Below are 24,209 nucleotides of genomic sequence, written 5' to 3'. Positions count from 1 at the left end.
ATGCGGCTGGCTGAGGAGTATTGCTTATGCTGGACTCTTATCTAGTTTGTACCATGACAGAGGGACCCAAAAGTAGAACTTTTTCTTCTAACAAATAAATGAAAACCAGATACACCTCATATAATCTATAGGGTCCCTCTGCTACTATTTTAACGCAGGACTATACGGAAGACTAACTCAATTTATATGTTCCATTTAAAAAAGATAAGGGGACAGCTTAGCCTTATGTAGGACATGTACTATTATCTACAGTTGGTCTTTCATAGTCATTGCCTTATCGTAGCTGACTGGAGTCATATTGGGCAGTGATTTGAAGCTTCTCACTGACAATCACAGTTACAATGAAAGTTGCAGTTTCCTAAAAAGGTGTAGGACTACATGGCCACATGACACGCTACAGCAATTCTCAGGTAAAGCCATTTATGCCACTTTTCTGCAACTATTTTAGAAGTGTGAGTGCTTAAAAAAAATAGCGAAATTGCAGGGAATTCCCAATCAAATTACAGTCTCTGCTCTGAAGTTTATGACAATGGACTAACGACCAACAAGACATTTGGAAACATGTCCAACTTTGTGTTATAATTGTCATAGATTACAAAATGACACTACTGTATATCAGGCTTGGGCAAAGTGCTGCCCCTGAGCCACTGTCCGACAGCCTGTACCCATGAACAGAGACAACTGAACAGTTGAAAAAGTAGCCCCAAGACCCCGACATGCAGCCGCCCATCCCCGCCAAACCCAATTTCTCTACTATACCATCCTTACAATGCACAGAGCAATGAATATAATGTTGGTAGAAGGGGCCGCGCATACGGCAGTGAGCAGACTGGAGCCTCAGTGAACACAACATAGTTCAGAGCAGAATGCCGGGGGGAAAGGGAGCGAGGTGAGTATATTTTTAAATATATGTGATGATGTGGGAGCATTATATCATTTAGGTATCTGTGGTGGGATCATAGTTGATATTGGGGGTGCTATGTGTTGGCTCACACTGCATATACAGGCAGTTGTGTTTGGCTCATACTGTATAAGGAGCGGCTACTATTTTCATACTGTATATAAGAGGGGCTTTGAGGACTATCATACTAGGTGGGGGATCATACTGTGTATAGCGGGCTTGTGTGAGGGCCATCATACCATGTGTGGGTCGCTATGAGGAGCATCATACTACAGTTAGGTCCAGAAATATTTGGACAGTGACACAAGTTTTGTTATTTTAGCTGTTTACAAAAACATGTTCAGAAATACATTTATATATATAATATGGGCTGAAAGTGCACACTCCCAGCTGCAATATGAGAGTTTTCACATCCAAATCGGAGAAAGGGTTTAGGAATCATAGCTCTGTAATGCATAGCCTCCTCTTTTTCAAGGGACCAAAAGTAATTGGACAAGGGACTCTAAGGGCTGCAATTAACTCTGAAGGCATCTCCCTCGTTAACCTGTAATCAATGAAGTAGTTAAAAGGTCTGGGGTTGATTACAGGTGTGTGGTTTTGCATTTGGAAGCTGTTGCTGTGACCAGACAACATGCGGTCTAAGGAACTCTCAATTGAGGTGAAGCAGAACATCCTGAGGCTGAAAAAAAAGAAAAAATCCATCAGAGAGATGGCAGACATGCTTGGAGTAGCAAAATCAACAGTCGGGTACATTCTGAGAAAAAAGGAATTGACTGGTGAGCTTGGGAACTCAAAAAGGCCTGGGCGTCCACGGATGACAACAGTGGTGGATGATCGCCGCATACTTTCTTTGGTGAAGAAGAACCCGTTCACAACATCAACTGAAGTCCAGAACACTCTCAGTGAAGTAGGTGTATCTGTCTCTAAGTCAACAGTAAAGAGAAGACTCCATGAAAGTAAATACAAAGGGTTCACATCTAGATGCAAACCATTCATCAATTCCAAAAATAGACAGGCCAGAGTTAAATTTGCTGAAAAACACCTCATGAAGCCAGCTCAGTTCTGGAAAAGTATTCTATGGACAGATGAGACAAAGATCAACCTGTACCAGAATGATGGGAAGAAAAAAGTTTGGAGAAGAAAGGGAACGGCACATGATCCAAGGCACACCACATCCTCTGTAAAACATGGTGGAGGCAACGTGATGGCATGGGCATGCATGGCTTTCAATGGCACTGGGTCACTTGTGTTTATTGATGACATAACAGCAGACAAGAGTAGCCGGATGAATTCTGAAGTGTACCGGGATATACTTTCAGCCCAGATTCAGCCAAATGCCGCAAAGTTGATCGGACGGCGCTTCATAGTACAGATGGACAATGACCCCAAGCATACAGCCAAAGCTACCCAGGAGTTCATGAGTGCAAAAAAGTGGAACATTCTGCAATGGCCAAGTCAATCACCAGATCTTAACCCAATTCAGCATGCATTTCACTTGCTCAAATCCAGACTTAAGACGGAAAGACCCACAAACAAGCAAGACCTGAAGGCTGCGGCTGTAAAGGCCTGGCAAAGCACTAAGAAGGAGGAAACCCAGCGTTTGGTGATGTCCATGGGTTCCAGACTTAAGGCAGTGATTGCCTCCAAAGGATTCGCAACAAAATATTGAAAATAAAAATATTTTGTTTGGGTTTGGTTTATTAGTCCAATTACTTTTGACCTCCTAAAATGTGGAGTGTTTGTAAAGAAATGTGTACAATTCCTACAATTTCTATCAGATATTTTTGTTCAAACCTTCAAATTAAACGTTACAATCTGCACTTGAATTCTGTTGTAGAGGTTTCATTTCAAATCCAATGTGGTGGCATGCAGAGCCCAACTCGCGAAAATTGTGTCACTGTCCAAATATTTCTGGACCTAACTGTATAAGTGAAGGGCTGTGATGACCATCATACTCACTGTGATGGGTTTTGAGGACCATCATAATATGTGTGGAGTGCTGAGAGGACCATTATGCCATATGAAACAGGTGTGAAGACCATCATACTGAGTGTGGCGGGTTGTAAGGACCATTATACTGAGTGGCAGATTGTGAGGACCATCATACTGAGTATGACGGGTTGTGAGGACCAACATACTGAGTGTGGTGGGTTGTGTGGACCATCATACTGAGTGTGGCTGGCACTGTCAGACCATCATACTGAGTTTGGTGGGTTGTGAGTACCATCATACTGAGTTTGGTGGGTTGTGAGTACCATCATACTGAGTGTGGTGGGTTGTGAGTACCATCATACTGAGTGTGGTGGGTTGTGAGGACCATCAATCTGAGTGTGGCAGGTTGTGAGGACCATCATACTATGTGGCGGGCGCTGTCAGACCATCATACTGTTGGGGGCTATATGGACATCATACTAGATTGGGGGGGCTGTTAATTAAAATACAAGGGCTGGATAACAGGAGCAGTATGGGTTATAATCTTTATGAGAAGCAGTGAATTTTATGGTGTTGATTCACTGCTAAAAGTAAGGATAAAGGTTAGACATTACTGAACTTGAAAGGGTTCAGAGGCGGGCTACTAAAATAATAAATGGAGTGGGTGCATTACAATACCCAGAAAGATTATCAAAATTACCGTAGGTCTATTTACGGTACTCTAGAAAAGAGAAGACTTAGGGAGACCTATTAAATATGTACAAGTACATCAGAGGTCAATACAGAGATCTCTCCCATGATCTGTTTGTACCAAGGACTGTGACAAGAACAAGGGGGCATTCTCTTCGTTTGGAGGACAGAATATTTCTGCACCAGCATAGAAGAGGGTTCTTCACGGTAAGAGCAGTGAGGCTCTGGAACTCTCTTCCTGAGGAAGTGGTGATGGCCAACTCACTGAATGAATTTAAGATATGAATGGATGCTTTTCTTGTTAGTAACAGTATAGAAGGTTATGAATAACATAATATTACAGGTAGATAGTTGACCTAGCTTAGGAGTCGGGAAGGATTTTTTTTCCCTATGGAGAAAATTGGCTTCTACTCTGTGGGTTTTTGCCTTCCCCTGGTTTAACACTGCAGAACAGCTGCACTGAAAATAGGCTGAACTAGATGGACATAAGGTCTTCATTCAGCCTTAGAAACTATGTTACTATGTTAGATTACAATAGGCGCTAACATAACATGTATCAGCTGTAGCAGCGAGTCAGTAAAATCAATTCTAAATAATATTAAGTGATACAATATAAAATAATAATTATATTCATATTTAGCTGAATTAATTTCATCTCATTGGTTTGGCACTGAACAACAGTCACATTCTCTCATGAGGCCCCTTCAAAAAATTAATTTCCCGCCTTTGCACTATAGGAAATAACCATAGAAAATCTCAATGTCTTATGACACATGACACCGGGTAACACAAGCCATATTGTTACATTTTTGGAGTAGGATATTCAGATCTACTCTAAAAACGAATTATGTAGAGGAAAGCGAGATGCTGAAGTCACTGATGGATGGTCAGTAGAATTCAATTATTAATTTAGCGCTCATTCAGACGTCTATGTGGCACATACGTGGTGTATTTGTTTCTTTTTTCACGTTACAGCATGCAACTAGTGTTGAGCGAGTAGTTGACTATTCGTACTCGCTCAACACTAGTTGGATGTACTCGCTGGACTGACTGTTCATGTAAAAACTCAGACGTGACTACCCCCTTAAATTATAATGGTTGCATGTAGTGTTGAGCGAGTAGTTGACTATTCGTACTCCCTATGTTGTTAGAGAGTACTGTCCGCTACTGGCAAATTCATGACTGATGGACTAGTGAATTGCGCTCCTGGTAATCTAATAAATAAGACACCACACACTGCGTGACATGGATTAAAATTTTGGCCACAGCAGCCCTTTATTTTAATAAGAAAAAACATCAATAAGAAAAAACAAGATTATCGGCCCAGAGATGTGGTTGTTATAAATCCCAGCCCCATATCCCCCTCCGCCGTGTACACCTAGCTCAAGGGGGAATCTGGGTATACCCCTTGATCATTTTCCTTGTGTCCGCTGAGCTCCTCCCCAGGGACCCATCTATTCCACTGTCCACTGAGCTCCTCCCCAGGGACCCATATTCCACTGTCCGCTGAGCTCTGGCCCAGGGACCCCATTAAAAACATAATTCTCCAACCAACAAAGAGGGGGTTTAAACAACCACATCCCGCCGCCGCCAAATGCTGCTGTAACATACAATATTAAAATGTTAATACAATATTAATATGTTGATATGACATTGTCAATTTGGATACATTACTGATAACAATTGATACAATACGATACAATACTAATAATGTTGATAAAATACCGATGATGTTGAATACCAATAACATTGTTAGAATATTGACAGTGTTGCAAAGTCCTGATATTGATACATTTCCCTTTATTATAGGGAGGGTGGGTGGGACAACTGCTTGTTCAGTCTTTAAGTCCAGGACAAAGGAATGACACCTTAACATGGGACCTATTTCTTATATGGCCCCTGCCCCCATCTCTCCTCCTGCTCGCCCACCACCACATTCCTTAGGTAAAAACCCCCATCCCTTACTCCTTAACCCTTTCCTGGATCTATCACTGCCTCAGTCATGTACGTTACGTCTATCTGCCTTCACTCTGCTTGACTGATGGACTAGTGAATTGCGCTCCTGGTAATCTAATAAATAAGACACCACACACTGCGTGACATGGATTAAAATTTTGGCCACAGCAGCCCTTTATTTTAATAAGAAAAAACATCAATAAGAAAAAACAAGATTATCGGCCCAGAGATGTGGTTGTTATAAATCCCAGCCCCATATCCCCCTCCGCCGTGTACACCTAGCTCAAGGGGGAATCTGGGTATACCCCTTGATCATTTTCCTTGTGTCCGCTGAGCTCCTCCCCAGGGACCCATCTATTCCACTGTCCACTGAGCTCCTCCCCAGGGACCCATATTCCACTGTCCGCTGAGCTCTGGCCCAGGGACCCCATTAAAAACATAATTCTCCAACCAACAAAGAGGGGGTTTAAACAACCACATCCCGCCAAGACTCGCTCTTGTGACACCTTACAAGAGTGAGTTCCTCCACAACTTAATGGCTCGTTCTACTCCTTCTTGTATTCCCAACATCCATATATCAATGCCAATGTCATTAAGATGTACCTTATCATCTCTCCAAAAATGTTCCTTTGTATTTTCCAGCATCTGGTGACGTATGGCCACCCCTCCGTTTTCCAACACAAATTTTGTTATTTTTTTATTAACCTTTATCCTTGTATTATTGATGCGAGCCACTGATCGCGCTGTTCTCCACATTTGTCTAGCTACTATATCCGACCAGACCACCACTGTTTCTGGGTAAGACCTCCATAAATTCAACATATCAAGCTTTATGTTCCTAACTAAATGTCTTGATGTTCTTATTGCTAAATCATTACCACCTAAATGGATAAGTAAGACGTCCGGGGGGCGGTAGAACTCCACATGATACTGGATTTCTTTTAACAGCTGATGCCACTGCATTCCCCTCTTTCCTATCCATGTCACCCGTGCCAAGGAACTGGGCAACCCCAACTGTTTGCCATTAGGCCTGACTGCTGCACGTAAGGCCCCCCAAAAAACAAATGAATGTCCCATGATCCAAACCAGGCATTGCTGTTCAGCTAAAACAAAAAACAAAAACACACTTATCACACAATTGTCTAAATGAAGACACAACTACTATAAGATTGCCACAATGTACACATATATATACATGTACGCCATTTATAATAAATGTAATCGAATGTAACTCTTAAATCTGCTCGATTCCCATCTCCCGATTTTTTTAACTATGTCAGGCTCTAAGCCCCATCTAGCAGCTTCTGTGGCTGCTCCTATCCTAAATGAGTGTGAAGTGAATGCATTTGGAGACTCTCCCAATATTGTCAGGCATTTTTTAAGAACTGCTGTGAATTGAAATTGTGACAATGACTTACAATCCTCATGAATTAGTAATGAACCTTGGATATTTGGCCTTCTTGAGACATAGTTTCTAAAACAGATGACCGGGCAGGCCCTGGACCCGCTTAAAGGAAACAATGTGATCCATTTTCCTCTACCCTGTTGATCAGTTTTTGACTTTGCTAGAAAACATTCCAATCTGTCTGTGTACTGATGCACGTCCTCGTCTTGTAGACCCCCACTTCTGGTGGAGCTACTCGCCACCAACTCGCTGATTCTAAAAGCGCCAAAAAAGGGGCCAGTGTGAATGCACAACTAAAGAGAAACACTTCAAAGGGACTGCTACAGACTCGGCCTAGTACACTCAGCATCTGCTGCAATAACTGGAAAGAAATCGGACGCCGTTTATCTCTGGTCTTCTTACAACTTTTTCTGTAACCCTTTTGGGCCTGCTTAACTAAAAAATGCTTTGTGTAATCAGTGAAGTCGTGCAACTTAAACCAAAAAGCTAATCCAGACATTTTACTATCAATACTGGACAATGAAGTACCGTCCACAAAGGCCCTGCTAATGTAAAATAACAACAAGGAAACATTGTCATGTACACTGGCATCATGTGCCACTAGAGCACACAAGTCTTCCCATTCCCTCCATGCTGACTGGTACCTCTGCCATGTGCTTACACTCACGGACCGTTCTATCAGAGCGTATGCGGTGTCACTGGCAGTGACCACAGAAAATCCGGACACTTCTTGCCTTGTACCTCTGCCATCGGGGCTAACGAACGGAATCTGTCCCACTGAAAACGAGACAGAGCATCAGCCACAGAATTGCACACACCGGGGACATGCACAGCTGTAATCTGACAATTTGACTTTAAACAGCGCAGCACTAGATGACGCAGCAACGTAACAACAGGCAGGGAAGAAGCTGATTGTTTGTTGATGACTTCTACAACTCCCAAGTTATCACAATGAAATCTCACTTTTCGGTTTTGGAAAATATTGTACCAAATTTCACAAGCAACCACTATGGGGAACAATTCAAGGAGTACTAAGTTTCGTGTTAACCCATTGTTTCTCCAACTCTCTGGCCACCTATCTGCACACCACTGTCCCGAACAATATGCACCAAAACCAGTTGACCCCGCTGCATCAGTGTGGATGTCTAGATCAAAATTTGAAACCGGTGGTCTGATCCACAATGACCTCCCATTAAACTCTATTAAGAACTGTTCCCATACCGCCAGATCGTCCTTTAATGTTCTAGCCAGCCGCACAAAGTGATGTGGAAAGGTTATGCCTGAGGTAGCTGCAGCTAGGCGCCTACAAAAAACTCTACCCATTGGAATAATGCGACACGCAAAGTTCATTTTCCCTAACAGCGATTGTAGATCCTTTAATCTGATCTTACGGTGAGATCTAGCTTCTCTGACTGCCTCCAGCAGATCACTGACCTTGTCATCCGGTAATCTGCACTCCATGGCTTCACTGTCAATCAAAATTCCTAAAAACTTGATAAGTGTAGACGGGCCTTCTGTTTTATCTGATGCTAACGGTACTCCAAAACACTTAAAAACCGACTGAATCGCTGCCAATAATGAAGCACAAACAAATGACTTTGGTGGACCAATACATAGGAAATCATCTAGATAATGCAGGACAGAACGCACGCCGGCTTCCTTCTTTACTACCCACTCCAAAAATGTGCTAAATGATTCAAACAAGGAGCATGAGATGGAGCAGCCCATCGGTAAACACAAGTCTACATAAAACCTGCCACTGACAACCCAAGAGATGGAAGCTTTCTGGATGGACTGGTAAGAGTCTAAAGGCAGCTTCAATGTCTGTTTTTGCCATTAAAGCTCCTCTGCCGTACTTTTGAACCCATGCAATCGCTGTATCAAATGAAGTATACGAGACTGTGCAAAGTTCCTGATCGATTCCATCATTAACTGAGCTTCCATGAGGGAAGGACAGATGATGGATCAGCCTAAACTTATTGGGTTCCTTCTTTGGGACCACCCCCAATGGAGAGACCCTTAAGTTTTCTATTGGCATTTTGGGGAATGGGCCTGCCATGCGGCCCAGGTCAATTTCTTTGTTTAGTTTTGTGGAGACAATGTGAGAATATGTATAAGCTGAAGCAAGGTTACGAGAACAGGTTAATGGGCCTGAAGTAGATGGGATCTTAAAACCTTCTGAGAAACCCTCCCCCAGCAATTGTGCTGCTTTTCTATCTGGGTACCTGCTTAGATAGCCCACCATCTCCCCGAGTCTAATTGGGGTTTCCCCCTTTTTGGTTAATCTCTGCTGTTGGGGTTTTATTTCGTGTAAAGCATTTTGATAGGCTATGGTTTCCACTACAGAAGCTGCATTCATGTCTGTACCTGCATGTGTTTCCGAATCTGCACTGGCTATCATTGAACTGCCAGCAGCAACCTTTTCTGTTTGCTGCCGACAATCCGATTGCTGATGATCTGCCGACATAGCCCTGAAAGGGCTGATTAACCCCACGTGGCGCTGTCATGAGACGCATCCATAAACTAATATCTTTGTGATCCCAACGAATCCCTTGGCGACCAGCCTTTCGTTGGCGAAACTGCTCATCATAGCGCAGCCATGCTAAACCTCCATACACACGGTGCGCCTCCCCGATAGAATTCATGTAACAAAATAAGGCAGAGCAATGTTCAGGAGTTTTTTGGCCTATTACACTTGCTAATATGGCAAAGGCCTGGAACCAATTGCTAAATGTTTGGGGGATGAGACAATACCGTCTTTCTTGTTCCTCTCTTTTCCTCTCATCAAACCTTACTCTATCCAAGTTATATTTTTCTAAGGGCAATAATGAAAATATTTCCACATATTCGTCGGCCCAAATCTTCTCCCTAACCTCCTGTTTCAAATGAATTCCTAGAGGACCCTCAAAACATACATATAATTCTCCTTTTGCTGCATCAGATAATGGAACCCCTTGTGAAATTACTGCGTCCTCCTGTGTCTCTGGATCAGCACACGACTGACTTACCACCTTCGATGTCCGGCGACCATTCCCGCACCATGCAGCAATAGGAGAAGAAGTTATGGGTAAGCTAGACTGACTCAAAGCCTCCTTAACCCCGGACACTAATTGCTGTACTACTGAATTAAGATCCCATCCTACATTGCCGGGACCTGTACCCCCAACTGAGCCCACTGGATTCATTACGGGTGTTGTTACACTAGATATAGGACAAGAAAAAGTGTTCTCACCAATACCTGGCTGCGTCCTAGGTTGACCAGCCGTCCGTGACGTATTAGTTATAGTCTCTACAGCCCCTCCATTATTGAAGTGCTGCGTGCTGCTGCCCTCTAGTGGGCAGTCGTTATCTGTGTCATAGTCATTGTCTGGAATCTCTTCTGAGTCTTGTAGCTGTAGATTTCTTGCCGGACTCCAATCCTGAGCCGGCCGAAGAAGTCTTTGTCTGGTTAAAGTACTTTTGCGCAGTTGTCTTTTTGGATTCCTGCCACTCCTCGTGTAATGAGAACCCGGATCCGGAAATGTTGTGTGTCCTAAGCCCATCCCCCCGTGTTGGTTTATTTCCTGGGGTAAGGCCGTATGATGTCCTCTAGAATGATACAAAGTTTGTTGAGGAAGTTCTAAGGATTCATGGTGGGCTGTGGTCACGTCAGTTGTAGCTTGTGTGGCTGCTTCTCTGGCTGGCACATCAGTAGAGCCGGACTTTCTCCTTGCACTTCTTGGTGTCTCTCTGGTTAGATGGTCTGGCTCTTTTCTCTGTCCTTTGTTATTCTTGTACTGTAATTTCCTTCCTGGTTTGTAAGCAGGATCAGAGGCCGTGCTGCGCTTTGCTCTTTTCCTAGAGGTAACGGAAGGACTTATGATCCTATTGTGAGTCCTATTGGCCATTTCAGAAGTTAGTCTCTCAGGAGGTCTTGATCTTCTTAGAGTTTGATGTTCAGAAAGTTCAGAAGGGACAGATGCTGTATCCCGGGCATTCTTCAGCAATTCGTCTAGCTGGGCCTGAATCCATTCGGGCCTACATGTCAAAGCCGCGGCCTGAACGCTCTTCAGCAAGGCATCCAAACTGCTTGTTCAGTCTTTAAGTCCAGGACAAAGGAATGACACCTTAACATGGGACCTATTTCTTATATGGCCCCTGCCCCCATCTCTCCTCCTGCTCGCCCACCACCACATTCCTTAGGTAAAAACCCCCATCCCTTACTCCTTAACCCTTTCCTGGATCTATCACTGCCTCAGTCATGTACGTTACGTCTATCTGCCTTCACTCTGCTTTACGAGTAGCGGGTGCAATGTAAGTCAATGGGAAATACTCACTAAGTAGCGAGTAACCTGAAAACCGTACTATTCGCTACTTGCACAAAAAGTACAGCTTTCGGGTTACTTGCTACTTTACAAGTGTTTCCCATTGACTTACATTGTGCCCGCTACTCATAACGAATATGCGAGTAGCGGACAGTACTCGCTAAGAGCGTAGCGAGTACAAATAGTCAACTACTCGCTCAACACTACATGCAACCATATAATTAATGGGGCTGTTCATGTCTGAGTTTTTACATGAACAGTCTGTCCATGGAAATCCCACGAAGACATGTCCGTTTTTTCTGGCAGCACAGATGACAAAGGTCAATGCAAGTTTATGGGTTTGTGAAAAACACGTACATCACATGAATGGCATCTGTGTGCTGTACATGTATAACAAGAATAATTGTACTGTTATATGTTGCATCAGCTCATCACCTCCTCAGAAGTCTTTAGGAAGGAGGCCATGTCAGTTCCATTGATCAGGTGCGCCTGGGGCCGGTATCCACATGAAGGCAGGAGAAAGAAAAGGTGAAAATCCAGCACCATGTACAATTCAAATGTTCTTCTTTATTTCTTTATAATTAACACTAAGGGGGGGAATACGACAGTTACACCATCTCCATATTAAAAGCGTAACACGCAAGACATGTTTCGAACATACAAGTGTTCTTGATCACTTGTATTCGAAACGCGTCTTGTGTGTTACGCTATTAATATGGAGATGGTGTAACTTTCCTATTCCCCCCCTTAGTGTTAATTATGAAGAAATAAAGAAGAACATTTGAATTTTACATGGTGCTGGATTCTCACCTTTTCTTTCTCCTGTACGTGTATACTACATAGCATAGGAGAAGCTTAGTAATTTTTTTATTGATCCATCCGTGAAAAACACTGATGGTAACAGCGGACACACGGACCACAGTGATGCAAACACTGACACTAGTACGATTCGTGAATGAGGCCTAACACCTACTTGCTTGTGAAGATGTCCACTAAAATCCCGATTCAAATAGTTTTTTGCCAGAATTCTGGTGTAAAAATGTCTGAAATGTCGCAACATTTTTGCACAACTTTACCAGTTTTTTTCCCAGCCAGCTCTGATCACTTTTTGATGCCAAGAGCTTAGATGATAAATATATTTACACTATAAATTACTAAAAGGAACTAGAGAAAAGATGCGTCATGTGGTATGAAATATACCAGCCTTGATGAATTCGGTCCTATCTGACTATTCCACCGGCCTGCAGCAGAAACACCTGAGAACTTTCTCATTATGTTTTATATTGAAGCGTCATGAAGAAAATCCATCGCTCACATTACATTACCTCCAACCTGTCTGACAGCCTGAGGCTAGGGCAGCGACATTGCTGAGTGTTGTAGCAACAACTTGAAAGCCACAAGTTGAAGGCCACAGCCCTAATATTAATGTCATGGTGAGAGTGACTCACACTGAGCTGACAATATACCAGAGGGAGAAATCGCAGCTGAACCCACACAGATTTCTTTTCAATCTAGCTAAATGTAAAAATATAGACAATTACTACCATGCCAAGTTTACAGTCATATGAAAAAGTTTGGGCCCCCCTATTAATGTTAACCTCTTTTCTTTATAACAATTTGGGTTTTTACAACAGCTATTTCAGTTTCATATATCTAATAACTGATGGACTGAGTAATATTTCTGGATTGAAATGAGGTTTACTGTACTAACAGAAAATGTGCAATCCGCATTTAAACAAAATTTCACCGGTGCAAAAGTATGGGTACCTCAACATAAAAGTGACATTAATATTTTGTACAAAACAGTGGACAGGATCCAGCTGGATTCCAAAGGGATAAATTAAAATGCTTCTTTATTTGTATCAATTCAATTAAAAATATATATCCATTTCTCAAGTAAAGACACCGGCTTGTTCACACTGATGAATGGCAGATGTATACCACTACGCGTTTCGGTGGGACGCCTTCCTCAGGTCATACATGACCTGAGGAAGGCGTCCTTGACTGTTCTCACCATTCTTGTTCTCTGCCTTTCTGATCTTTTTTTTGGCCTACCACTTCTGGGCTTAACAAGAACTGTACCTGTGTTCTTCCATTTCCTTACTATGTTCCTCACAGTAGAAACTGACAGTTTAAATCTCTGAGACAACTTTTTGTATCCTTCCCCTGAACAACTATGTTGAATAATCTTTGTTTTCAGATCATTTGAGAGTTATTTTGAGGAGCCCATGATGCCACTCTTCATAGGAGATTTAAATAGGAGAACAACTTGCAAGTGGCCACCTTAAATACCTTTTCTCATGATTGGATACAACTGCCTATGAAGTTCAAAGCTCAATGAGGTTATAACACCAATTTAGTGCTTTAGTAAGTCAGTAAAAAGTAGTTAGGAGTGTTCAAATCAAGAAATTGATAAGGGTGCCTATACTTTAGCACCGGTCAAATTTTGTTTAAATGCGGATTGCACATTTTCTGTTAGTACAATAAACCTCATTTCAATCCAGAAATATTACTCAGTCCATCAGTTATTAGATACATGAAACTGAAATAGCTGTTGCAAAAACCCAAATTGTAATAAAGTAAAAAGGTTAACATTAATAGGGGTGCCCAAACGTTTTCATATGACTGTATTTGCATCTTTGCATGCATTGCTATTTTGTGAACATTTGTTTGTCTTCTGGATTTGTTATAGACATATCCAGTTTGCAGTGTGCTATGCATATTGTTTATAGCCTATCTTGTCTGAGGACTATTTCATACCTTTCTCTGAGTGTATAGAACATGATATTATGCTGAATCCCATCAAAAGGTCAAATCTGAAATGCATAAAATAATAAAGTATGAGATCAGATCTCATACTTTACACTGACGTGGGACAATCATCCCGAAACACTGTGTCTGCAAATTGAGGTTCTGATTTGGCAAAAATCCTAGGTCATATGAAAAGGCTCATTAAAGGGCCACTTTTGACTTTTAGGATTGCTACTTCCAATAGGTGGCGCTAGAGTTAAGGGGGCTTTACATGCAGCGATATCGCTAGCGATATCGCTAGCGAGCGTACCCACCTTCGTCGTTTGTGCGTCACGGGCAAATCGCTGCCCATAGCGCACAATATCATTAGGAGCCATCACACGGACTTACCTGCCTAGCGACGTCGCTGTGGCCGGCGAAGCGCCTCCTTTCTACGGGGGAGATTCGTGCGGCGTCACAGCGGAGACACTAAGCGGCCACCCAATAGAAGCGGAGGGGCGGAAATGAGTGGCCGTTACATCCCTCCCACCTCCTTCCTTCGTCATTGCCGGTGGCCGCAGGTAAGCTGTAGTTCGTCGTTGCCGAGGTGTCACACATAGCGATGTGTGCTGCCACGGGAACGACGAACAACCTGCGTCCTCAACAACCAACAATTTTTTGAAAATGAACGACTTGTCAACGATGGACGATTTTGTGAGTATTTTCCATTGTTAACGGCCGCTCGTTGGTGTAACACACAACGACGTCGCTAACGATGCCAGATGTGCGTCACAGAATCCGTGACCCCGGCGATATATCGTTACGTCGTTGCGTGTAACGGGGCCTTTAGTCTCCTTCTTCCCTGAAGAGACAATTTGCATATTTCCCAGAGGAGCATTGCAGCTATAAGACTCCTCACCACTGAAAGCCAGATTGGTTTGTCAGTCTCCGCAAGGAGAAAAGTTTTCCCCTTAAAATAATTGTAGTAATTTCAGTCAGGGTCAGGACGAGGGGTTGGCAGGGTAGGTAGCCAGGGAAAGCGGCTCTACTCAGGGTGCCACCTTATGTCATAAGGGAATCTATCTTGACAAACGTTTGCCACACACTGTCTGCGCACAGTCACCACTGCACAGTAAGGTGCACAGAATTCCCTACGGCACTGGGCCGCGTATGGGCAGTGAAGGAGAAGAGAGGAATACTGACCAATGAATGCTTCCTTTTCAGTCTAATGGGGGTGCTCATTGGCTACTGATGTCTCTGCTGTTCAATGCCCCCAATGGTGTTTCTTCAAAGGACAGAACAGTGAAGGATGCCAATTATGGCTTACATTGTGCAGGGTGCAACCTCCACTGGCCTCTTACTCTGGGAACCTTCCTCAGCATCTTTGGGTCAAAGAGTAGAGGGCGGGGGGAGGAGGAGGGGGGTCACAGCATGGGCAATATGGCAGGAGCCGGAAGCTGTTATCAGTCTTGTGTATCACAGTCTTCTTTCACAGAGATTCCTGTAGCTCCTTGTCAGCTGCTCTGTTATCTGTTGCACTGAAAGAGTTAAAGAATTATTCCAATCTCCAAGATCCTGTCCCAATATGTAGGCAGCATAAGAATATTTGCAAATACCTCCAATTAGAAATGTAGTATAGTTCTCCTGATATAGACATGTCTTTTACCTCATGTGTAAGCCATTGCAGGTCCTGACAGTTAATGAATTAGTCATTTGCTTGTGGTTACAACCATGGATACACAAGTGGCAATAACCTGCACAAGAGTTATGAAACATCACTATATCAGGAGAACTATACTACATTTCTAATTGGAGGTATTTGCTATTAATTATTATTATTATTATTTTTATTATATTAATTATTATTATTATTACACGTACTACATATTGGGATAGGATTTTGGAGAAGGGAATAACCCTTTATTTGCAGGTAAGGAGACTGCAGGTCCAATACTTTATAGTGTGTGTGTGTGTGTGTGTATACACAGATGACTGCCATTGACAGAGGGGATAAGGTCACACACCAGCATAGTTCTAAGTATGACAAGATTCAACAGTTATTAATATTTATACAATCATCTTTTTGAGCATAGCAAAGAAATAATATACAAAATGTAAGCATCTTATTGGCTGCATTAGCATTTTACTACTGATTTTTTGTTCAAGCTTCTACATAATTGGATATTAATTTCAACTAATGTGTTTATTACATTTTAGACTTTTGATTAACCCCTTCAGCCCCGGGGCACTTTCCGTTTTTGCGTTTTTGTTTTTTGCTCCCCTTCTTCCGAGAGCCGTAACGTTTTTATTTTTCCGTCAATCTTGCCATGTGAGGGCTTGTTTTTTGCGGGACAAGTTGTACTTTTAAATGAAACCATAAGTTTTACCATATGGTGTACTGGAAAGCAGCAAAAAAATTCCAAGTGTGGAAAAATTGCAAAAAAAGTGTGATGGCACAATAGTTTTTGGGATGTTTTATTCACGGTGTTCACTATATGGTAAAACTGATGTGTGGGTATGATACCTGAGGTCGGTGCGAGTTTGTAGACACCAAACATGTATAGGTTTACTTGTATCTAAGGGGTTAAAAAAAATTCACAAGTTTGTCCAATAAAAGTGGCGCACGTTTTGCGCCATTTTCCGAAACACGTAGCGTTCTTATTTTTTGGGATCTATGGCTCAGTGACGGCTTATTTTTTGCGTCTCGAGCTGATGTTTCTAATGGTAGCATTTTTGCGCAGATGCTACGTTTTGATCGCCTGTTATTACATTTTGCGTAAAACTTGCGGCGACCAAAAAACGTAATTTTGGCGTTTGGAATTTTTTTGCCACTACGCCGTTTACCAATCAGATTAATTGATTTTATATTTTGATAGATCGGGCATTTCTGAACGCGGCGATACCAAATATGTGTATATTTATTTATTTTTTAACCCTTTAATTTTCAATGGGGAGAAAGGGGGGTGATTTGAACTTTTAGGTTTTTTGTTTTTTTTTTAATTTTTTAAAACTTTTTTTTTACTTTTTTTATTTTATTTTACTAGTCCCCCTAGGGGGCTATAGCGATCAGCAATCCGATTGCTGATCGCTATCTGCTGATTACAGCTATACCGCTGTAAACAGCAGAAATAGTCACTTTCTTTCTTCCTCTGCTCCGTGCCGAGGAAGAATGAAAGTGAAACTTCGTAGCACCAGGCGTCATCACATGACCCTGTGCTACGATGGCAACCACCGAACGTCACGTGATCACTCACGTGACGTCCGGAGGGGGCGGCGGTAAGTAAAAAAGATGGCCGCGCGGATATAGATCTCGCTGCCAGACTTTGGCAGCGAGATCTAAGGGGTTAATGTTCCGGGTGGAATGCGATTCCACTCCGAACATGTAGGCACACATGTCAGCTGTTGAAAACAGCTGATATGTGTGCCGATCCACGCCGCCTGCCCGCGGCAGGGGGCGGGGCTTACCGGGACACGATCCATGACGGATATATCCGTCCATGGTCGTGAAGGGGTTAACATAGTGTGGGCATACTGCCATGGGTGGGGTTATGTGTTTGTGTGTACCTGTTATCTATGAGAAATGGACACAATTGTCTCCCTGCATGTTGAGACCAGTGGCAGCCTTTGGACTGGAGTCTCTCGTCTGGCTCTTATCATTGAAATGGGTTTCATTTCTTTTGGCACTGCAGTGGTTATGTGCCAGTTTTGCTACTGCAGCTTTTTCTATGCAGTTCCTTGCTGACTGATCAGCTGCACTTACTCAGTAGTCACGCCCTTCAGCTTTAAGTAGTAGTGTATCCCATCATTCCCTGCTGAAGATACAAACTCATTTGTGTCCTGGCGTCTCTGAGAAAGGTTCTATGAGTTTGGTTCCTGTGCTCAGTCAATATCCTTTTGTTGTTATCTTTTCCCCTGTATGTTTTTGTTTCCCTGGTGTGTTGTTAGTGCAGCGGTGAAGTCTAGTGAACCCCACCTGCTCCTCACTAGTCAGGGTTACTATAAGGCATTTATATGGTATCAGGTTCCTGTGCGACTGTATAGGGACTGGTGAGGAAAGAAGGGACAGCTGCATGTGAAGTTAATAGTCAATAGTCAATAGTTCCAGGGCCTTCCTTTATTTGTGTGTCCCCGGTGCCCCCCCCTTTTCTGGTGTTTTTGTTGTGCTTCAGATGCACGTTGGTCTGAACACATCCCGCCAAGCTTGCTACACCTGGCAAGCATGACAAAAACTAAGACAGAGTGTAACGTCAGAGATTGTTTGAAGGTGAGTGCATGTAGAAAATGCATCTTTTAGAGGTTTGAACATAGACTCATTGTTATTTTAAAAACACCATGCAGAAGACAAAATGGATATGTATTTGTAGGGGCATACATATCATTGGTCCAACTTGTGCAGTCCCACAAGGGCCTAAGAAGTAAGGAGGCCATTTTCACCTCCAAAGTAGGTATAATTGTGCATTTTAATGAGTTGTTGGACTGCAAAGGGCCCAATTACTGTTCTTGCACAGGGGTTCTCTTCCATCTGTGTCCTCCAGTGTGCATCTCTATGACCAATATGTTTATGACTTAGATGACTATATATATATATCTGTGTATATATGTACATATGTGTGTATATGTGTCACGAGAGGGACAGAGAAGTATCAAGCGAACGACAAAAGGGAAGGGAAACCCTGTGTTTGGGGAAGGGGGAGATGATGACACCTGACCAAACCTACTGCTGGCCCCTGGCTTCCCTCACCACCCTAGATAGGCTCTGCATTTATGAGCCAAGCAGGATACCTGACCCTGGCTGATGCTAATATAGGCTGTAGGTAGGGAATGGATGGGATGAGCACTTAGTCAACCCCACTAAGCTCTAAAGAACACACAGGGAATACACAGGGGAAAGTAAATGCATAACTTATCTCCAGATGACTCAGAGAGATGAACTGCAACAACAACAAAATATCTCCAGATGAATACAAGCCGACTGCTTGCACTCAAGACCAATAAAGGTTTTTGTTTTTTTTAAGTATCACCAGCAGAGAGCGAGGGCGATTGAGAGTATTTAAAGACACAAAGGAAAATGCTGATGATTAACAGCTGAAAAGGTGAGAGAATCTGCAGGGTCCTTAGGCTATGTGCCCACGCTACAGGATTTACCGCGGATTTACCGCGGATTTTGCCGCGGATTTACCGCGGATTTGCCGAAAATCTGCAGCAGCAGCACTTCCAAGCCATTTCAATGGCATTTTGGAAATGCTGTGCCCATGCTGCGGATTTTTCCGCGGCGGATTTGCCGCGGATTTTGATCCGGAAAAATCTGCAGCATGTCAATTGTTTGGTGCAGATTTGGTGCGGATTTTTGGCTTTGAATGGGGAAAAAAATCCGCATCAAAATCCGCGGCAAATCCGCGGTAAATCCGCGGCAAATCCGCGGGTGCGGATTTGCCACGAAAGTCGCGGATTTTCAGGCAAAAAAATCCGCAGGGACATTCTAGCGTGGGCACATAGCCTAAAGAGAAAGGAATTAACCCAAAGCAGGGAAAAAGGAAAAGTCAGAGAAGAGCTTTTGTAGTGACAATGTGCATGTACATGAATGTATCTGTGTGCATCTATGTGCATGCTGTGTGTGTGTGTGTTTGAACATATATATGTGTCATTGTAAAGTAATTGTAAAGAGTAGTAAAATCAACCTGACCTTTACTAAAATTTGGCCATTTACTTCCACAAGTTGTGATGTTACTGGCTCCATGTGTTTATCTACATGGTGGGTAGGAGCAAGAGCTGCCCGTTATTGACATGCATACTCGGGTCCCTTAATCAGGCCAGATTAGTTCATGTTGCGATCAATGTAAAAAATCCTGCACAGGAAACTGGTTATTATTGGATCTGTCTGCTGTCTGCTGAGCACACCAACAGCACACTAAATGAAAATACATCACTTTGAATGAGCCCTTAGGCTCAGAATACTGCAGTGCGCATGCTCGGGCGGTATTTCACATTTCCCCATGCCTGTGCAAGTTTTCCCACCTACAAAGAATGGAGAGGTCTGTAGTTTTTATCGTACGTACACTTCAACTGTGCTAGACAGAATCACCCCAAAAAAATCACATTATATGATTCTTAAATAATTAATTTAAATTTTATTGAATAAAATAAGTATTTGATATAATAGAAAAACAGAATTTAATATTTTGTATAGAAACTTTTGTCTGCAATTACAGGGGTCAGACAAGTAGTTCTTGAGCAGGTTTGTGCGTCGCCCCCGCACGAGCAGCCGGGCTGTTCGGATCCGGATCTGCGGTGGCTCGAGAGGGCTCCGGACCCGGGGGCCGCACAGCTCCCCAAACCAAGGGGGGTTATGTACAGGGGATGGTGTGGAAAGTTCGTGACGCCACCCATGGTGCGTGGTAAGGTGTAGTACCACCGCTGCGATTGGGAGTACCCGGTGGTGATGGTGTGGGCAGCTAGGTGTTTAACCCTCCATGGGTAGGGGGATGCCCCGGGACTCGGTGAAGGTGACTGGGAGGTGCCGTTGGGACGGTAATGGTCACTTGCGTACTCACTCAGTCCAATAACGCTGACACCGACAACTGTAGTAAACCAAAGTTCTGGACACCGCTGCCGCTGAGAGGGAGCACGCCTGGGTCCCGTGCCCATTGGTGTTGCCTGTTGGCCTGTGACCTTTTTCCCGTGGCACCTTGTCTTCTAGTTGGTCCTTTTGGCCTGAAACTAATCGGGTCCGGCTCCCCAGTATGGCTAACTGGGTGAGCTTGCTTTCAGGGTTCACACTTGGGATTTTCTGGACCGTGTAGTGGGAAAGTCCTATCCCCCTCGTTGCACTAATACCCCGATTTTGGAGGGGGTGGAGGTCGTATCTTGAAGGCACAATACCCTGTGACGACCTGATAGGCCAGGGCGTCACATTTGCACACATTGCAGCAGGGATTTTGCCACACTCCTCCATACAGATTTTCTCCAGATAATAATAATAATAATATAATAATATTTATTCATTTATATAGCGCTGTTAATTCCACAGCGCTTTACATACAATGGTAACACTGTCCCCGTTAGGGCTCACAATCTAGGTTCCCTATCAGTATGTTTTTGGAGTGTGGGAGGAAACTGGAGAACCCGGAGGAAACCCACGCAAACACGTGGAGAACATACAAACTTCTTGCAGATGGTGTCCATGGTGGGATTTGAACCCAGGACCCCAGCGCTACAAGGCTGCAGTGCTAACCACTGAGCCACCGTGTCTTTCAGGTTTTTGGGCTGTCACTGGACAACATTGAGTTTCAGCTCCCTCCAAAGATTTTCTATTGGGTTCAGGTCTGAACACTGGCTAGCCCACTTCAGGACCTTGAAATGCTTCTTCCGGAGCCACTCCTTAGGTGTCCTGGCTGTGTGTTTCAGGTCATTGTCATGCTGGAAGACCCAGCCACGACCCATCTCCAATGTTCTTACTGAGGGAAGGTGGTTGTTGGCCAAAATCTTCAGATACATGACCCCATCCATCCTCTGTTCAATACGGTGCAGTCATCCTGTCCCCTTTGCAGAAAAGCACCCACAAAGTATGATGTTCCCCCCCCATGCTTCACGGTTGAGACTGTGTTCTTGAGGTTGTACTCATCCATCTTTTCCTCCGAACACAGTGAGTGGAGTTGATAGCATAAAGTTCTATTTTGGTCTGACCACATAACTGTTTACCATGCCTCCTCTTGATCAGCCAGTCATTAGCAAACTTCAAACGGGCATGGACATGTGCTAGTGTGAGTAGCAGGACCTTGCCTGTGTAAAGAGCAGGGAAATTAAAATGCAGCACACAGAGAAGGAGGAGCAGTGGTAACTCAATTTATTAATTTACCGACCAGGATAGGGAAACAGAAGGCAAGGGAAGGTTATTACAAGAGAAAAATAATTAAATTTCTGGTTACACTAGAAAGTAACAAGACAGTAGCTCATATAACTCAGCCTAACAGAAGCAAGAGATAAACACATTAATCCTCGTGGGAAACAGTATAGAAATGTCCATAGTCTCCAGACCCTACATTTGCTGTCTCTATGGGTTACAGTCAATGAATCGCACAGTATGCTATGCTCCAACCACTATCAATACAGTTCCCACATTAGTTACCGCGCAGCCGGGCAGGAAGCAACAGCCCGGCGAAGTCGGGTCACTCACGGGTAGCTATTTTGACCGGCGATGTCTGTGGCTTGAGCACGCATTCCAGTCTGGGGGTCTTGACAGGCGAAGTGGGGTCTTGACAAGTGTAGTAGGGGTCTTGGGGGTCTGGAGGGTATTGATGAATGGTTCGGGGGTCTTGACAGGCGCAACAGGGGTTTTGGGGGACTGGAGGGTATTGCTGGACGGTGCAGGGGTCTTGCTGGACGTTGCAGGGGTGCGAGACTTATGGACTACCTGTTCCAGTATCCTCTGGCGTCGTCTCTGCCTCTCAAATATTCTGCAAGGGAGACCTTCTTCTCCCCTTCAGCATGCATATCCGCGTGTTGCTTCTCCTTCGCGCCAGATCTTCCTTTCCGGTCGGCTCCTAGGCTCGTCACTCCTCTTCCCCTTCCCTTGGCTGCTGCTGAACAGGTCCGTCCCCAGAAATGCCTCCTCCTCTAAACAAACTGCAAGATTTCTATATCCTATGTGATTTATGTTCCCCAGTCTGCTCTTTCTTTGGCCAGCAGAGGGCAGTGTCCCATCACTAACCCTTCCAGGTCTCCCCAATACAGTGCACTTTCCTACACCTCCCCTGCAGAATTTTAATCCATGACGGATGACGGCGTAGTCTGTTACTAACAGTAATCTTTGAGACTGTGGTCCCTGCTCTATTCAGTTCATTGACCAGGTCCTACTGTGTAGTTCTGGGCTGATTCCTGACCTTTCTCAGAATCATCCTTACCCCACGACGCAAGATCTTGCATGGAACCCCAAACCGAGTAAGATTTACAGTCCTCTTGTGTGTCTTCCATTTTCTAATAATTGCGCCGAATTGTTGCCTTCTCACCATACTGCTTGTCTATTGTCCTGTAGCCCATCCCTGCTTGTGCAGGTTTACAATTTTGTCCCTGGTTTCCTTACACATCTCTTTGGTCTTGGGGTGGAGAGGTCGGAGTGTGAATTATTGAGTGTGTGGACAGGTGTCTTTTATACAGGTAATGGGCTACACCAGGTGCCATTAATAGAGGTAATGAGTGCAGAGTAGGAAAGCTTCTTAAAGAAAGACAAGGTCTGTGAGAGCCAGAATTTTTGCTGGTTGGTAGGTGATGAAATACTTATCCCTGCTGCAGTGTGTGCAAACCTGGTCAAGAACTACTGGAAACGTCTGACCTCTGTAATTGCAAACAAAGGTTTCTGTACCAAATATTAAGTTCTGATTTTCTATTATATCAAATACTTATTGTATGCAATAAAATGCAAATTAATTATTTAAAAATTATACATACAAGTGATTTTCTGGATATTTTTTTATTCTGTCTGTCACAGATGAAGTGTACCTATGATAAAAATAACAGATCTCTGCATTCTGTATAGGTGGGAAAACATGCAAAGTCGGCAGTGTATCAAATACTTATTTTCCCCACTGTAAGAGCTTACTGGTGGTGACCGCAGCTTACAAGGGAAACATCTGGTGACAGACTCCATTTAAAAAAATAAATGTTCCTAAGCACTAACAGGCAGGTGTTTGCTAACTACCTGCTTGTTGTGTCCGACATTGGTTTTCACAAGCAGAGAGGTCACAGACCACTCCTTCTGGTGATACAATGACTTTGTCAACAGACCAGAGGCTTCTTTACCGCTCTGCTTTGTAGACTGGGAGGGACAGCCGATGTGCTAAACCGTCTCCCCACTGCCTAACTGAGGGAGCTGGCTGTCAATCAATATGATGTCGGCTGTCCAGCTCCGTCTACATAAAAGAGCAGATGACAAACCCCCACTCTGTTAACAAAACGTCAGCGGAAGCAGCTGAATTTCCGGCAGGAGCAGTCTGTGACCGATCTTTGCCAGCAAAGAATAGTGTCGTGGGCGGGGAGGACGCCGCCGGATGCGCTCGCTAACGCTCGGGTCCGGCGCTGCTGCGGCTGCTGCTCGGTGGCTCGAGCGGTGAGCCGGATTCGGGGACTCGAGCGGCGCTCCTCACCCGTGAGTGAAAAGGGTGGTTGGTTTGGGGGATTTAGTCTGTGACGCCACCCACGGGTTGTGGTGAAGGTGGGCACCACCGCTGCTGGTGACGGGGATCCCGGGAGCAATGGTAGGGAGCAGCTGGGATGTTGTTTTCCCCCTCCGTGGGTA

General features: G+C 43.9%; 1 protein-coding gene across 2 annotated transcripts in view; it reads left to right on the top strand.

The window, feature by feature from the left end:
• TLR3 (toll like receptor 3) overlaps window positions 1-24,209 on the top strand; it is a 107,542-nt gene that overhangs the window by 2,819 nt on the left and 80,514 nt on the right. The window contains exon 1 of one of the 2 annotated variants that reach the window (XM_075334552.1): window positions 22,763-22,855. The exons of the other annotated variant lie outside the window; for it this stretch is intronic. Within the exon in view, the coding sequence (XP_075190667.1) occupies window positions 22,839-22,855 (17 nt within the window). The 5' untranslated portion in view covers window positions 22,763-22,838. Of the gene's footprint in view, window positions 1-22,762; window positions 22,856-24,209 lie in introns of those variants that run through there. 2 annotated transcript variants of the gene reach the window in all.

The sequence above is a fragment of the Anomaloglossus baeobatrachus genome, chromosome 1, assembly GCF_048569485.1.
Source record: "Anomaloglossus baeobatrachus isolate aAnoBae1 chromosome 1, aAnoBae1.hap1, whole genome shotgun sequence".
NCBI classification, from domain to species: domain Eukaryota; kingdom Metazoa; phylum Chordata; class Amphibia; order Anura; family Aromobatidae; genus Anomaloglossus; species Anomaloglossus baeobatrachus.
Note: the sequence above shows the minus strand (reverse complement) of the source record. Positions and strands in the feature narration are given on the sequence as shown.